We start from the raw sequence: 18,759 nt of genomic DNA on the forward strand, positions 1-18,759 counted from the left end.
GGAATATTTTGAATGGAACATGTTAGGACTGTCCTAAATACAATTTGATGCTGAAAAAAACAGTCGCGGGATAAACATTTACGACAATGGAAAGCAGGTTTACGTTCGTACATACTAGGAATAATCTCTATAATGCTGGGTACCAGAGCGGTACAGTGTAATATTATATTCCTTTGACAACTATAGACGGCTACTCTAGAAATTTTAGAAACTCTGCTCCTGACAGTCGAAGGAACATGACCTAATATATTTTATACAGACATCTGATGGACATGTAAATAAGGGCAGGCATGCAATCTGACTAAAGTACATCTCCTATTACGCTACGCATAGGATCTGAAAACGACCTATTCATTGCCTCGTTCTGACGGCCCTTTCACTAGCCAATCAGAGCCTAGCTTACAACATCTTGCAAATCTACCTGTAGCATTGACTTTTGATATTTACAATTCTTATGTCGTAATGTATCAAATAGCCGGTTAGCTCAGTCGGTAGGCCACTTGCTTTGTAAGTGAGGGGTCCCGGGTTCGAGTCCTGGAATAACTGCATATTTTTCTTACTCTTTGACAATCGAACAAGTCGTCTGATTGGGTAACATAAAAATAGCAATAATGGAAATCCAAAATATACAGAAGACGAATGTGAATGGGTCGTTCTCAGATCTTCGTTTAGAAGATCAAGCACTTTAGTCAGATTGGGCAGGCATGGAAAATGTTATTGAAAATAAAATCACCTGAAAATGGCCACCCCTCCTGATAAATGGCATTGAACAGATGACCATCACTATAAGAATAATATCTAATAACCAGCCGGTTATAAATGCGCTGCCGCCAACATATCCAACACCGGCTTTCACTGTAAACAAGACTTCCCACATCTCCAGGGCACTAGCATTTGCTGCGTGTGCTGAAATATACGAATATATCCTCACTTAGTTTGGGGTCGTGAGAACTGTTAAAGTGGAAATATGCGCATTTTTCAAGTCAAAATCCAGTTGACAAAGATGTGTGTGTGTAAAACGGGTGGAAGTAATTATAATATAGCTTTTAACCCAAAATACCAAACTACTCCTGTTACTAGTACGACATTATAAATTTCCTAATATGACTTCTCTTATTTTGACTCAAAGTCAAATTGTGCGCAGGAGTTGCTTCCCTTCAACTTCAGAGATCACTACCTATAGGAAAGGGAGATCAATGCTTAGAAGATTGAAGAAAAGAACTATTTTTATTAGTTAGATTGCCTTTCTTCTATAGCATCAGCTTCAAATACTTTTGCCTCTAAAACAAAAACAGAAACAAGAACGGCTTTAGCTGTAAAGAAGACTTCCCACATTCCTTTGTCATAAGCATTTGCGTGTGCTGAAAATGAAATGAATCAATCACGTAGTCTGTGCTAATTCATTTGTAACCAACGCCATCTATCAGAGTGACAAAACAATGAGCATGAAGAGAACTCTTGTTACTACTAATCTTACCTTCCTGATAGAAGAGTGGAATTCCACATACTCTTCTCTGAGGAGGGTTGACCAGTTCCCGGCTGAGGACAAAAGAATAAGCGGGAAAAAAGCAGTTATTCTATATTGCCCGGTCTAAGACTGTGACTGGTCGGTTACTTTATAGGTAAAGCTTATTTATATTAGCGTGAAAACCACCTTACTCTAGAGTCTTTCGCCTAAACTCGTAGAATGTTTTATTCCTAGGGAGGGGTATAATAAGACCCTTGACTGAAAACTACAACGTAGCTATCTATATACGATCTCTGTTATAGTCAAGACTGTAACGGCTTTGGCTGAGTGGCAATTGTTGATATAATGTGGACCGCTTACAGACGGTTATACAAAAATTAATGAAGACCATACCAATAAGTACGCAATTTTACGATCATGTTCACGTTCAGACAAAACAGTCACGCAAAGAAGATACATGACTCTTACGTTTCTTGGTGTTTATATTGTTCTAAGATTATTCATGACAAATTTAATTTTCATTCTAGCATTGACATATTTATTTTCCCAATAAACAAAGAAGACTGAAAATGTGTGAAATTACGCGACAACGTAACGATTATTGTGTCATAGCGTCAACCCATTCAAAACAGGCAAATATTTGGTGGATGCCGTCAAGGGTGTGCATAATAAGTAATAGTTATAGTATGTGTGAGAGTGTGTTACCAGGATATATCAGAGCTAGGGGTACATCGAGGGTATTTTTCTCTGCACATATCGTCGAGGCCGGTAGGCCGAGACAGATATGTGAAGAGAAAAATAACGAGATGTACCCCTAGCTCTGATATATCCTGGTAACACACGAGCATTACATATTATAACTGTTTTATCGCATAGTTTATCATTAAAATTTATATATTATTTTTATTTAGATTTGTTTATTATTATTTTTACTATTTTGATTCCCTTTCTGCGCCTCGCTGACTGAAACACTAAAACTTCTGTTTTAGAAAATGTGTTCCCCCGATAAAAGTACCCAACAAATTTCTGCATTGGTTTTAAATCTTTGCATTTCATTGGCCAGACATATTGTAAAACTTGTTGTTTTGTTTGTAAAAAAATCAAAGAAAAAGAAACATTTGAGAAATCTCAGAATTTCATATATTTCATGTATTTCTGAATTTGGCAATAACTATCAAGTTTTTGAAATATTCTAGTTTATTTATTCTTTTACTTTATAAATGTAGGTGTTTGTGACAATTCTTTCTCTGTGAACTGTAAATTGGAGCTAAAATCATCTTTTCTTTGAAAGGAAAAAATTATACTCCCTTGATAGGACCTCAATAGAGAAAAAGTGTTCCGATATATATCAGAACAGTTTTACTGTGCTGATATATATCGGAACACTTTTTTTCTTATGAGACTCCATAGAGATTTCCGTGTTGATATATATCGCAACAGTTTTGTTAGATATCAGCACAGTTTTGTAGTAATAATGTGTGTTACTATGTATAACATGCTGCAAAGATCAAAGGAAAATTGCCGCACTATGCGATAAGCTTTGATATCGTATTTGATTTGAAATGATATATCTCAAACAGTGAATATTTCTAGAATAAAATCATTGTCGCTCCAATACATCATTCGGGCTGTGCACTCCTGGTATGATTCTTTTGTGTCTGAATTTTGAACAATTGCTGTATTTCACGACAAAATAATTGTTGTTGTTTTTTTTTGCGATATATTATTTCTTAAGTATACCGGTATCAGTGTTAGTAATTAACACAACCGTTTTAAATACGTTTAATATACAACTGAATCTTTTAATCTTGAATTGCAAAGGATCGAGAGCGAGTTTTACTTTGAGGTAACCGAAATTCGACTTAAAATGAAATCTTTGGCAATTTGTTTTTGGGAAGGGACTTGAAAATGTCTTCGAGATAGGCGGGATTTTGAGATAGGCGAGTTTGATATATCGAGTTTCACCTGTACAGTACAGTTTCTCAAGATCGGCCCTCTCTTAAGCAAACACCTCTCCATAACAATATCATCAAAATTTCCCTAAGTAGAAATATACTATCAAATTTACCTCTCCGGAACAACTATCTCTACATAACAGTCAATATTTGTATCTCCCAAAGGATGCTGCTCTACAGAGGTTGCACTGTATATAATTTTGAAAGTCGTACCTGCATTCCCGATATGTGCCAATGTATGAATGATTGCGAATCCTACAATGGCCCAAGCTGTCATCTTATGGAATTGGATGGCCTGATCTAGAGGAAGAATATAAACCAATTTCGTCATTCGGAGGAACGTTAAACTTTTCCGCAGCATCAGCACTAGAACCCACATACAGTTGAAGTTCAAACATAGTCCACCGCCTCGTGCGAACTGAAAATCATATGTAAGCTCATTTTTTATCATCTGAGACCTTGAAAAGGACACTATTATCGGCTCTAAGCTAGATGAAATATTAAATAAGATGTTTAGATGAATGCTTCATGGTAAAGAAGTAGAAATAAATCAGAAGGAAGAATTACAGTTGCATCTGGCTTCAGCGGTCACCTGTATTAAGCAGCTACTTGCCTTAAGCAGAAAAGTGTAGATCATGATTAGTCCTGTTCGCCTTTCAGTCAGTATCTTTTGATAAGCACCCCTTTTAACAGTTAAATTGAAAGATGGAAAAGTTCATTATAGAAATTAAGTAGGGTAAGCGAATTAAGCAGCCAGACTGTGTTGCTCCCTTGACAGGATTGACTGTATTTTACTTTTAGAACTTCCATAATATGAAAATATTCCTGTATTTTTGCTCTTCTGTAATTTTATTTCGTGCTAATTTTATCAAATTCCTTACGAAAACCTTATACAATGGAAAATAGTCGAATAATAAAAATGTACATCTACTCAGCGTTTCTCGTATGTTTAAGCATTTTTCAACAAGTACAAAATAATTATAAAGTGTTAAATTGGTAAAAGAAATTGAACCATTATATGGACCTCAGTTTTTTTTAAGTAAAGGAATCGAAGTGAATCACGGCAATATCCGTGTGATTACGTAATTCTCGATTGGCAATTCGGTATTCATCGGACGTAAATTTGCTCAGCGTGCAGATATTGTTCCGGAAAAACCCGGAAAATGTCGAAATCGCCGATGGAGTGTACGTAATTTGCCGATTATCATTACAAATGTACGAGTCAACTACCTTAGGTAATGATATACCTACCATAACCCACGTGTTTGAGTCTCTATACTGCCACATTGCCACTGCGTACAGGACAATGTTTAGAGCCCAGTAAATGAGGAAATATCCAATTTTTCGATAATTGTTTTTCCAGTAGTCCGCTGTAAAATATCGGAAGCTGCTTTTCTTTCCCTTAGAACTATCCGGGGTTTTAAGCCACTGAGCGGCACTGAAAAACAGTTCATGTCTTAACAATATGATTTATCTTAGGTCGATTGTGATGAAAGACTGACGCTTATTTTAACCACTCTACAGTCCTTTGCCAGGAAAAGTCCAGTACTTACGTCATATTAGAAGGCATGGTCGTGACAATAGCTTGGCCACCGGATTGAACGACCGGCAACTTAACCACTAAACCACACTCCCCTTAAATTAAGTCATATTGAATATTAGAGATGCATTTTTAATCGTACGAGACATTTATGTTTTTTTGTCATTATGTTATCAAAAAGAATTGTATAGTTTCCACTGACTACAATTTTTCCACATGAAAGTAAATGTTTTAACACTTACTTTAAGAATCTTACTATGTATATTGACTAGGTTAGTGAATATAACACTTATGTTTGATTAGTGGACATTAAAGTAGATGCACATTCAATTGTGCATAAAACGACATTACGGTTAGTTTATACATAATTTATTTTAGGTCGATTGTGAAGGTAGTTCTACAACTTATATTAATCACTCTCGACACCTCATTCCTGATGGTATCCATCGCCACGAGGGTATGAGAGAAGAGGCCAGTTTCCCTTTTAATGCTGAGCGCCAAGCAAGGGAGCTACTGGTACCATTTTTCACGTCTTTGGTATGACGCGGCCGGGGATCGAAACTACGACCTCCCGCACTCGAAGCGGACGCTCTACCACTAGGCTATCGAGACATTACGGTTGCTATAGATACACAGCCAGGATAATAATCAACATAAGGAAAGGTCGAAGAAACGACAATATAGATAAAATCTATTTAATAAACTTAAGACCTGTAAACAATCATATGGAAGCAAAGAACGCAACCAAGCAAAACAAAGAGCTGAACCAGTTTGACTGACTATTCATGAGAGGTCATAAAATCTTCAACACCCCTAAGGCCCCCTGTAAGCGAAGGTTTGGCAGATACTTTTCCGTTAATATTCCATTGACCATGTGTCTTAATGCTACTCGTTGAAGGTTAAGATGGAGTGGAGAATAAGAAAGAAACAAAATTCTATGAATACTTTCATCTCAAGAAAACAGACATTAAATGTGTGGGATACAATAGTTAAAAAGACAGCCTATATAGTTCGTTTAAATCGTTTATTTTGTCTCGTTGTGGTGTTAGCGTTCTTAGAAAAAGGTCTTGTTGTGCGATTTATTTCGACATATTACTGGGGTATATTAATCCTTATCCAGCTGGCGGCAAGTGATTCTACCTATACGACCAGTGCAGACCAAGATCAGCCTGCACATCATAGTCTGCACTGTTCGTCATTCAGTCAGTATCTTTTTGGTAAGCACCAATTTAACAGTTAATGATACAGTCCAAATTGAAAGATGAACAAGTTCATTATGAAAATTTAGCAGGGTAATGGTAGTATCAACTACAGAAATCAATCTATTGCTGCGGCGCTAAACCAAATAAAACAACAAACAAAACTGCTGTATACCTTATAGTGAGATTCTCTATTACACCCGGATGTTTCTCTAACTCTGTCTTCAGTTCTTCAAAAGTTATCGTTCCTGATTCGTCCTCATCAGCATCGTCGAATAACACGTCTGTAAGCTCCTGTAAGTTTTCTTCTGTCAGCGACAGTGAGCTTTCTTCCATACAGGCTCTAAGAACTGCCATAAGCTCGTCTCTATCGATGGTGCCACTTGCTGCATTTATATGCAGATATACAAATACCGGTCTCTTAATTAACATGATTATGCATAAATTATTCAGAATTTATGCAACTGACGTAAGATCAATGGGTCTGTGTAAGTTATCCAAAAAAAAAGTAATAATAAAAAATAGTTTTTGCATGTGTCTTATAGTGCTCCTACATAATGTCATTCGAATGTTCTTTTATGTTTTCAATTCTGCTAGTAGCCTTTACCTTATTCCTAGTAGTAATCAAAGGCTTATTGCGCCTTTATAATGTTGCTGCTACATTTTTTATAGATATAAAATGTATCATTGTTTTGTTAAACTGTACCTTCAATAAGTATTTTCTCATATAGATATCAATTTGTCAAAGGTTTGAATATTTTGGTTCAGTTAGTAGGAAGTGTTGTTGAATTCGTTGTTTGGATTACTACGTCATCACGTGATGATAGGTTTACGTGTAATATTGAAAGAAGCGCCTTTCTTAGTTTGGACCAGCTCCTGAATGCGTTTACGCATAAAGAGTTGAAAGCCTTATGTGACATTAAGTACTACTGGATTGTTTGCACTGTTAAACCAAGAGAATTATAGACTCAAGAATTTTGCTTTAAAGTTACTGATCAAAAGTACTTTACCATCAGCATCATATACATCAAAGAGAAATTGTAATTTTTGAACTGGAGTTCCTTTAGTGAGCATGCGCAAACCATCCATCAGTTCGCCAAGTTCGATGGCCCCACTGCCGTCTTGATCAAACAGCTCGAAAAATCGTTCCGCAAAGAATGACTAGAAATGAAAAAGAAATCGTTAAAATATAAATAAATAAATAAATAAATAAATAAATCCTATATTTTAGAACAAGACGACCGTAATGACCTTCGACCTGAGTTACCCTTTATACATATAAGGAAATGTGATCACACCTCCTCGCGGCCATGTTTTTGACGAATCTAAATATTTTGAACATTCTAGGGAGAGCGTCACACAAGGACCATTTGTGTGAAATTATTTTAAAATCGGGCCAGTAGTTTCATACATTGCTAAAGTTTCTGTGACGTACCGTTTGGGTCAAAAGTCTGAAATCGCTCGAGCGATACCATAATACACGGTCAGCGTGTAAATTTACACGGTTAGCGTGTAAATTTACACGGTTACCGAGTATTTTCAAACGGTAGATCTATAAAAATACACGCTCACCGTGTATTTTTACGCGTTTACCGGGTAAAACACACGCCTAGCCTACAAATTTATACGCCTAGCTCACACGGACGTCCTGCACCGCAAAAAAGGCTTCGAACCCATTGCGATGATAGGAAAGTGATTCGAAGTCAATGACCTTAGCCACTCTGTCAGGGATGCCCTAACAATATTATTTACTATAACTATAAAGTTTTCCGGGAAGAGAATTTATCATGATTACATCTAATCATTTGATAGTCAGATACTCTTTAAGACTCGGAATGATTAAGTGGTTCATTTTTTTATATCTGTTCATACGTGTAATTTACTTGTTTCATCAATAACTAGTTTTCTTAAGAAGCAAGCGCCCTTACCTTTTTCACACCAAGAGCTTTTTTAAACTCTTCCAAATCGATTTCGCCATCTGCACCAGCAATATCCTTAAATTTGACCTCTATCCACGAAAGCCATTTTGTGTCTTCGTCACTGTGTAATTATGCACATAGTTTATTTCAACTAACATCAGTCTATGCTGCATGCTATCGCAAATAACCTTATCGTTAAGTCAATTTTGTTTTTTATATTATATTATACATATATAAGAATTGTGTACGAGAACTTATATGTAGCTTTAATTCTAAGTGGCGAAAAAGTCGTTTAAATTCTACCAAAATTAGTGTAAAATAAAAAATGTTCGAATTAATTTGAACTTTATTAAATGTACATTGAAGAGAAATCAGACCTACAAATAGAATTTTATATCATTACTCGTTACTTGAAAAATATTTTATACATAACATATGCAGGACTTACATACAAAAGTTTTCAAATAATAAAATTCATTGTTTTTGGTTATTTTTGCAATGATATTAATACATTCGGTAACAACAACTAAGGGAAGCAATTGAAGAAAAGTTAATACGGCAGCATGCAGTATAGTTAGGCAAAACAGGTTAATATACGAAAGCAGTCAACAAAGCAAGTTACACAATGTCATAAAGGTAGTTCAAGAATAGACGATGCTGAACCATGCACAACAGTTAGGCAAAACAGGTTAATATACGAAAGCAGTCAACAAAGCAAGTTACACAATGTCATAAAGGTAGTTCAAGAATAGACAATGCTGAACCATGCACAGCAGTTAGGCAAAACAGGTTAATATATGAAAGCAGGCAACAAAACAAGTTACACAATGTCATAAAGGTAGTTCAAGAATAGACAATGCTGAACCATGCACAACAGTTAGGCAAAACAGGTTAATATATGAAAGCAGGCAACAAAACAAGTTACACAATGTCATAAAGATAGTTCAAGAATAGACGATGCTGAACCATGCAAAACAGTTAGGCAAAACAGGTTAATATACGAAAGCAGTCAACAAAGCAAGTAACACAATGTCATAAAGGTAGTTCAAGAATAGACAATGCTGAACCATGCAAAACAGTTAGGCAGAACAGGTTAATATATGAAAGCAGGCAACCAAGCGAGTTACACAATGTCATAAAGATAGTTCAAGAATAGACGATGCTGAACCATGCAAAACAGTTAGGCAAAACAGGTTAATATATGAAAGCAAGTTACACAATGTCATAAAGGTAGTTCAAGAATAGACAATGCTGAACCATAAACAGTTAGCATAAACAGGTTTAATATATAAAACCATATGGTTATAGCAATGTCATAAAATTTGTCAAAATAAGGAAACAATATGAACGTACATGCAAAGCAGTTGTTGGCAAAACAGGTTAATATACGAAAGCAGTCAACAAAGCGAGTTACACAATGCCATAAAGATAGTTTAAGAAAAACAATTCTGAACCATGCAAAACAGTTAGGCAAAACAGGTTAATATACGAAAGCAGGCAACAAAAGAAGTTACACAATGTCATAAAGATAGTTCAAGAACAGACGATGCTGAACCATGCAAAACAGTTAGGCAAAACAGGTTAATATACGAAAGCAGGCAACAAAACAAGTTACACAATGTCATAAAGATAGTTCAAGAATAGACGATGCTGAACCATGCAAAACAGTTAGGCAAAACAGGTTAATATACGAAAGCAGGCAACAAAAGAAGTAACACAATGTCATAAAGTAGTTTAAGAATAGACGATGCTGAACCATGCAAAACAGTTAGGCAAAACAGGTTAATATACGAAAAGCAAGAAGTCCCAACAAAAGCAAGATAGACAACATCAAGTGCAAAAAAATCAAACAGGAGAGTTCAAGCAAAGATAGACAATGCTGAACCATGCTACAAACATTTAGAGGCCAATAAACAGGTTCAAATATGGAATGCAAAATAGAAAACAGGATAACAAAAAACAAGAGTTACACAATGTCATAAAGATATTTGATAAACTGAATTCAGTCCCATCATTGTAAGTCATTTACTCGTACAAACAGTACCTTTAAATCAAACTCGAACGGTGAGGTAGCCTTTATTAAAAACCAAGTAAGCAGATGTAAACTTTTAGTTCTTAGACGTTCCGCCTTGGCGTGATAAGTTACCGAGATGAAGCTGTATTTTGTAAGCATGCAAACACTTTTGAAAATTGCAAAACAGGCATTGTTAGTGAAGATTAAATCATTTAGATCCGCAGTCAATAGACGAAAATTAAAGATATATTATTTTTCAACGACCACGTAATTGGGGTTCCTATCATTAACACTGAGCCTCTTATATCTCCCCTAATCCGCATTACTATAAAATTGGTAAGACAGAAACGATAATGAAATAGTTTATGCCGTATTATTTTTCTAATTCTTTAAGTTATTTAGGTCTGATATGTCGCTTAGTATAAAAGTTATGTAGCAATAATGTAAAATCATTTAATGTCGCGGCATGAATTTTCGTGGTTTTGGTCAAAACGGTAATGTCGTGGGAATATGAATTCGTGGATTTCAACTTTTGAACATAAAATGAATGGGAATTGTACTTGTTCGTTGGGATTAAATTTCGTTGGTTAACTCAATCACGAAATCCACGAAAACTAGTCCCCCACGAATATTAATGATTTCACAGCGATATATCGCATGGAATTTAAATGATGTTATTTACAAGTTTGTATCTGCTCAAGATTGCACATCAGTCTATAAATTAATATAGGTCGAGAGGTTTTTACAATAAATAAAATATATAATGCACCGATTGTGTATATTATGGATATGTGTATATTTTTTGTAAGTCACATATTTAACATATGGTTTATTACTAAGTTTTGAAGCTCTTATTACTGATTGGCATTAATCAATATCAGAAGTTCCACTGGAAGCATAGAATGCAACCAAACAACAAAGTAGCTGACTCGACTTGACGGAATCTGTTTATGAAATGCAATGAAATATGCAACATTTCTCACGCCCCTTAGCACCAAAAGACTCGTTCCAGATTATTTATAGTTTTGTTTTCATGATCTGTGTCGTCTTCCGTCCTGGGTCCGTGTTAACCATACAGTTGTTGAGTTCTGCTCAACGTGGAGCCAGAGGGCCTGATTAAAACTTTTCCAAAACATTGTGAACATTCTGAACAAAACCTGTAACATTTTCATTTTGTTTTGTAAAGCACCTTAAGGAGATTCCATTTTTCCATTTTATGATTGTCATTTACATTCAAGTTGCCATAACTCTGTTTAGTCTGGTAGTTGGTTTTGCCATTTTGTGCCCTCGCGTTTGAAATACTCCAAAATGGCAAAGTAGCGCCCAAGTACGACAAAAGCCGTATTTGTCGATTTGGCATTCTGGCGCATTTGCGCACTTCAAATGCACCAACATATTAGAAAGCAACGACGAAAATCAGCTACCTTATAGGAAGATTTTATACTGCATGATTTTGGCGAGCGGAATGAAAGATGTCGCGAAATCTTATTACAGTACAATTCGTCAAGCACATCAGGTGCCAACGCTCGTCAGACAAGTGTCGGACATGTCTTTCTGCTCCTAATCACTCCTCTACTGATAACAAACAAGTGTAGAAAATTTTGATAGCATAGTTTTCAAAATTTACGGACCTCACAAAATATTTAAGCCAAGAAAACTTTTTATTCCCACAAATAGGATCGAAATAAGTTTTTCGCCTACTTACACTTCTAAAATGATAACAAATACTAGTATAAAAGATTCCCAAAACTAAAGCTTTGTTAATCAATTTTTAAGTCGACCACATCAAAACAAGCTTTATCAAGTTGCTACCCAGTAGATTTTTATTTCAAACTGATAATGACACTAAAAAACAAACAAACAAAAAACAAGCTTCCAAAGTTCAAGGCTAAGCGTAAATTTTAAGCGTACAAATAACAGAGCTGCACAATTCTTCGAATACGAACATATTCCGTTTATATATTTTAGCGTATTAATATATCGTATCATATTATCTTATATCTGGGAAATAGATATCAGTTATGTGTGATTTGCTGGCAAATGAAACACGGTTTTGAGATCAGATGCTAAGTAATATAATCAAGAACGCCGCAGGCCGTATTGAGTATGGAATTTGTATATGATATTACTAGAAACATGGAAAGTGGGAAACAAACTGACGTTTTAGTAATGGATTTCAGTAAGGCGTTTGATAAAGTGAGCCATTCCCTACTAGTAAATAAACTTTATCATTATGGAATTCGAGGTAAAATAAACATATATGGCAAAAGGAACATCGGTCACAGTCGGTTATCGTCGAAGGAGTCTCCACTGAACCAGTAAATGTCGAATCCGGTGTGCCTCAAGGAAGTGTTCTCGGGCCGAGTTTATTTCTATTTTATATAAATGACATGCCCGAAAGCTTAACATCCGGACTTAGACTTTTTGAAGATGACACCATTGCATATATGACAGTAACATCTATGTCGGATGCGGAAACACTACAGTCTAATTTGGATAAACTAGCGTCTTGGGAACAAAAATGGAAAATGGTTTTCCACCCGGAAAAGTGTAATGTAATTACCATTTCTCGCAAACGTTCACCTATTAAACATCAGTATATTTTGCATGGGTATACTCTGGTATCAGTATCGTCAGTTAAATATCTAGGCTGTAATATTACATCAGATCTTCGGTGGAATGAACATATAAGTAAAATTTGTAATAAAGCAAATGGAACACTCGATTTTTTAAAAAAGGAACTTGAACATCGGTGCAACCAAAGTGAAAGAGAATGCGTACAAGGCACTAGTTCGACCTACAGTAGAGTACGCCAGTTCTGTGTGGGACCCATATCACCAACATTATAATCATTCAAAGGCTTGAAATGGTTCAACGCCGGGCCGCGAGATACGTTTTACATCGGCACGGAAACAGGTCTAGTGTTACAGATATGTTAACACATCTTCAGTGGAAATCCCTTGAAACCCGTCGACGAGAAGCACGTCTGTGTATGCTATATAAGATACATCATGATTTAGTAGCAATCGATAAAACTGATAAACTTGTGATATCCGCGAACAAGCCTTCGTTATTAGAGAACTACCATCTGAACTCAAAACGTGCTTCATTTGCCAGCAAATCACGCAAAACATAAATCTATTTTCCAAAATATATGATTATAAGATATGACCAATATCACACGTATATAAAATAAAAACCTACGTCCACCCGTATGCACCGAAAAACGACCTACGCTGTGGTGTTGAATTCCTGTTACTGAAAAAATCTGATCTTCTTTAACTAGTACATCACATATATATGTACAACTACCAATAACTTGTTAACATGCATGATACTTTCTCTAAATCACAACACACTATAACAAAGATTAATATATGATGGTCTTAAGCTAATAGATCCGTAATGTCAATCAGCGATTTCCGGGCTTTTACGTATTCCACGTATGCAATTTCGAAATCCTTCGATCATAACTGAAAATTACTTTAATAGCCGAAGAATGCCGAAGTCGCATATGACGGAAAATACATAATCGCACGGAGATTATCGACTGTTAGTTAGGGTCCATTACTTCAAGAATTGGGAATACAGTTCTATAACTCTACAGTATATCAAACTTGCCTATGAGTATTCTACTACATGTGCGTTAAGTGAATTTAATCTGAAATCAAACATATATTAATTAACTTTTGTGGCAAGCCGCCATTAAAAAGTGTACAAAGGTGTGTTATAATGCATTTTGACATGCGCACGATTTCTGTTGCGGTAGCATTATGCGCATTCAAGAGTATTTATAAAGTGAATGTAAGGTAAAGTTAATACAACATACTAATTATCATGAATGATGATTATTACTATTTGAAACCATGTTCAACCGAACACATCAATACGAAAAACTAAGACATACAAATTGTCTTTCTCCGTTAAATTACAGTATAAATGGAGGCAGCAACACTACATGTGCTTGACGTCATTTAATCAGTATAACTTATTGTATATTATTAGTTTTTCATTTAATTTACTGCTTTTAGTATTAATCTAACAAGAGGACCATGATGGTCCTGAATCGCTCATCTGTCCCCACATGTCCCAGTTTTAAACCGAGTATGACGTCGTTTTTTCTATTATTTGACACTGTGACCTAGTTTTTGAGCTCATGTGACCCAGTGTTGAACCTGACCTAGATATCATCAAGATAAAGATTCTAACCAATTTTCATGAAGATCCATTGAAAAATATGGCCTCTAGAGAGGTCACAAAGTTTTATATTATTTGACCTACTGACCTATTTATTGAAGGCACGTAATCCAGTTTCATAAGTATGGCCTCTAGAGAGGTCACAATGTTTTTGTATTTTTAGACCTACTGACCTAGTTTTTGACCGCAGTTGACCCAGTTTCGAACTTGACCTAGATATCATCAAGATAAACATTCAGACCAACTTTCATACAGATCCCATTTAAAATATGGCCTCTAGAGAGGTCACAATGTTTTTCGGTTATTGGACCTACTGACCTAGTTATTGATGGCATGTGACCCAGTTTCGAACTTGACCTAGATATCATCAAGTTAAACATTCCGACCAATTTTCATGAAGATCCATGGCCCTTAGAGAGGTCACAAGGTTTTTCTATTTTTAGACCTACTGACCTAGTTTTTGTCCGCAGTTGACCTAATTTCGGACTTGACCTAGATATTATCAAGATAAACATTCAAACCAATTTTCATATAGATCCAATGAAAAATATGGCCTCTAGAGAGGTCACAATGTTTTTATATTATTTGACCTACTGACCTAGTTATTGATAACACGTGACCAAGTTTCAAACTTGACCTAGATTTCATCAAGTTGAATATTTTGACTTTAATATTGAATACTTAATATTAAATTTGATATTATGAAGATCCATTGAAAAGTTTGGCCTCTAGAGAGATCACAAGGTTTTTCTATTTTTAGACCTACTGACCTAGTTTTTGACCGCAGTTGACCCAGTTTCGAACTTGAACTAGATATCATCAAGGTGAACATTCAGACCATCTTTCATACAGATCCCGTGAAAAATGTTGAATATTCTGACTTACTTTTATGAAGATCCATTGAAAAGTTTGGCCTCTAGAGAGGTCACAAGGTTTTTTCTGTTATTTGACCTACTAACCTAGTTATTGATGGCATTTGACCCAGTTCCGAACTTGACCTTGATATCATCAAGGTGAACATTCTGACCAATTTTCATGAAGATCCATTCAAAAGTATGGCCTCTAGAGAGGCCGCAAGGTTTTTTTTATCATTTGACCTACTGACCTAGTTTTTGAAGGCACATGACCCGGTTTCGAACTTGACCTAGATATCATCAGGATGAACATTCTGACTAACTTTCATAAAGATCCCATGAAAAATGTGACCTCTAGAGTGGTCACAAGCAAAAGTTTACGCACGCACGGACGCACGCACGCACGGAAGACGGACGACGGACGCTGCGCGATCACAAAAGCTCACCCTGTCACTTTGTGACATGTGAGCTAATTATCTACATATATAAACATTTATCGTCCGTCTGAAACTGGCGGAGGCTATAAATGCGTATGTAGTAATTAAAACTACTCCAGTTACATATTTCTAACCTAGCATAAAAATAATTAAAAACTTAAGCAAAAATAGGGTTGCAAGGCATGTGTATTGAGGAAATATCATAATAAATCGTGTTTGTGTATTCGATTGTGTTTTACCTGTGCAGAAGGATGTTAAGTGTGTTTTGGTGGTGATTATGCATGGTTTTCTCGGGAAAAAAAAGAAGCAGTATCTAACAATATGTTTCTATGCGTTGTGCGGGCAAAAGAAATAAAGAATACATTCATTCATCAAACGCTATAAATTTCAGCTATAAACGGTAAAGCGAAGGATTTTAAATAAAGTAGATGTTTTTAGACAAAACCTACGTCCATTTTGGCAGGTTGCGGTATTTACGCCCAAAACCTGGTGATCTTGGAGTAAATTGTGGTCTTTCTACACGCAAACTACAAAAACATATCCATAAATATTCTAAAATGTCATTTCTTATCATTCATATGTTCAAGGGTCTTGTCAAAATTGCTGTGGCAAAGTTCCCATCCAGATGCTAAAACACAACCTATGTTAGAGAGGATAATAGACCTATCGTAAGAATCGGTAAATTCCGTCCCTTTTCGGCATTTTCCGGCGAAACAATTGCACGTATGAGCAACATTTAAGGCCGAAAAATACCGAAAAAATGGACGAGAATACGAAATTACACAAAAAATTATGGATTGCCGTTAGGAGTCCAATCCAATATAAACAAATTAATTCATGTTTTAAAATTACATTAAATGTTGAGTAACGTAAACAAGACAATTGTCTATTTTCAATTATACTGGAAACACAATGACAAGCTTATGGATAAGTTGTTTGTGTACCAATAGCAACATTGCTCCTGGATCGTTTCGGACAATGATTCCCGCTGACTCTTTCTACTGTTTTCGCAAGTTACATGTCAAAGGGCATTCCTAACACTATGTCTTAAATGTATCTGCTGGCAGAAATACGACGTCGTTTATAATTACTTCAGCTATACCATAATTACACCAATGAAGCTATTGCCATCCTATACAATTGATATATATGTAATATCCTCATGGGCAGAGATACAGCCGATTCTGTGGTATCATCTAATCTATTTATGCTACATAACTCTCTTTCATCAATTCGCATACAATAGGAAGACACACTTTTTTGTTGTAAAAATAAGTACATCATGTATATTCAAACTTGAAAAGACTCAAGGTGCTCTAATTAAGTTTGATGTTGCTGTATGAAACGTGAATGACAGACGTTTGGTCAGGTTGGAAACGAGATTGTAGCTTAATTGACTAAAGAATGCATTCATTGTGTGTCAGAAATTTGCGTCGAAAAGACAGCTGCATCGTGTTACCCATTTTCATTATATAAAAGATTTCTCCCCACTCCATTCGTCCTCTGTTTGGTTCAAAGAACCCCTTAGAAAGCTGTGAAATAAATAATGATGTTACAATATAAAACGTTGTACAAATATAAAACCGTGGGCATTCACGTGCATTAAACACAGACTTCTTACCCCGTAGAAATGAAGATATCAACCTCTTTTGTAACTTGGGAAATCGTTGATAATTTTAGCTTTGTCCATAAAACATACCTACTATGTCAGGCAACATAATGCTCGACGTATCTAGATAAAGCTATCTTCAAAGTTGTCTTTCAAAGATAAGGTTGTGCATCTGAGCAACTTTAAATGTATTCCTTCAAAAAGTACATGACTGACTAGTTGAACCCACCAAATTTTTGCACTATGGCATATTTTTGTAGAATTAAGAAACCGCCATGATTCTAGAAAATATAGCCACAGAGAACAAGTTCAGTATTCACATCAAGGTTCTTCATCTGTGAAACTTTTAGGCAGGTCCTTTCAAAAGTGCTTGAGGAGTTGAAGACACGCGATTTTGATCTATTTTCAAATAGTAAATTATCAAAGGACTAAAGTAAAAGTTCCTTCCTTTATGGACATCTGCACATCAAACTTGTTCGTCGTTGAAAGTTTTAAAAAAATCAGGTTAAAAGTATGGGAGGAGTTGAACGAAAAAGATAATTTCGGGCCAGACATATTGACGGAAATACGGACATAAGTAACGCTAAATGTCCACCAAATTAATGCGGGAACATTAAAAACGGAAATAAGTAAAGGGAAAAAGAGGGGCTTACTTTGCGTCCAAGGGTGGAGCGGTCTCTACCGTGAGTGACTGACGTACTGCTTTTTCATCTTTGCCTTTGTGCGTCTGTGAGCTATCCTTGGTTGGGAAGCCATTCGAAGGGCCTGGCTGCTTAAATGTCTGTTTTGGTGTCACATTCAGTCCCTGTTATAAAAATGTGAAATTAGTTTTGAGTTAGCGACCAGATTTAAAAGCTCATAGTGACTTTTTTATTTCAATGCGGCTGTCACTTTTTCCGCCATAAATACTAAAACTATTAATACGCTCTTAAATCCTATTATTATGTTCTTAAATCCTATTATCATGTTCTTAAATCCTATTATTATGTTCTTAAATCCTATTATTATGCCCTTAAATCCTATTATTATGTTCTTAAATCATATTATTATGTTCTTAAATCTTATTATTATTTTCTATATCCTATTATTATGCCCTTAAATCCTATTATTATGTTCTTAAATCCTATTATTATGCCCTTAAATCCTATTATTATGTTCTTAAATCATATTATCATGTTCTTAAATCCTATTATTATTTTCTATATCCTATTATTATGCCCTTAAATCATATTATTATGTTCTTAAATCCTATTATTATTTTCTATATCCTATTATTATGCCCTTAAATCCTATTATTATGCCCTTAAATCCTATTATCATGTTCTTAAATCCTATTATTATGTTCTTAAATCCTATTATTATGCTCTTAAATCCTATTATCATGTTCTTAAATCCTATTATTATGTTCTTAAATCACATTATTATGTTCTTAAATCCTATTATTATGCCCTTAAATCCTATTATTATGCCCTTAAATCCTATAAACATGTTCTTAAATCGTATTATCATGTTCTTAATTCCTATTATTATGTTCTTAAATCCTACTATCATGTTCTATTATTATGTT

General features: G+C 35.3%; 1 protein-coding gene across 7 annotated transcripts in view; it reads right to left on the reverse strand.

The window, feature by feature from the left end:
* LOC123541688 (NADPH oxidase 5-like) overlaps nt 1–18,759 on the reverse strand; it is a 68,107-nt gene that overhangs the window by 17,555 nt on the left and 31,793 nt on the right. For 6 of the 7 annotated variants that reach the window (XM_053531065.1, XM_053531064.1, XM_053531061.1 and 3 more), the window contains 8 exons: nt 17,846–17,997; nt 16,033–16,110; nt 8,091–8,202; nt 7,173–7,323; nt 6,338–6,548; nt 4,675–4,861; nt 3,637–3,841; nt 734–906 (listed from right to left, as the gene is read on the reverse strand). In XM_053531065.1, coding sequence (XP_053387040.1) covers nt 734–906; nt 3,637–3,841; nt 4,675–4,861; nt 6,338–6,548; nt 7,173–7,323; nt 8,091–8,202; nt 16,033–16,110; nt 17,846–17,997 — 1,269 coding nt within the window. Of the gene's footprint in view, nt 1–733; nt 907–3,636; nt 3,842–4,674; nt 4,862–6,337; nt 6,549–7,172; nt 7,324–8,090; nt 8,203–13,299; nt 13,354–16,032; nt 16,111–17,845; nt 17,998–18,759 lie in introns of all 7 variants that reach the window. The other variant, XM_053531062.1, reaches the window with a different exon arrangement.

This window comes from Mercenaria mercenaria, chromosome 19 (genome assembly GCF_021730395.1).
Source record: "Mercenaria mercenaria strain notata chromosome 19, MADL_Memer_1, whole genome shotgun sequence".
Classification (NCBI taxonomy): domain Eukaryota; kingdom Metazoa; phylum Mollusca; class Bivalvia; order Venerida; family Veneridae; genus Mercenaria; species Mercenaria mercenaria.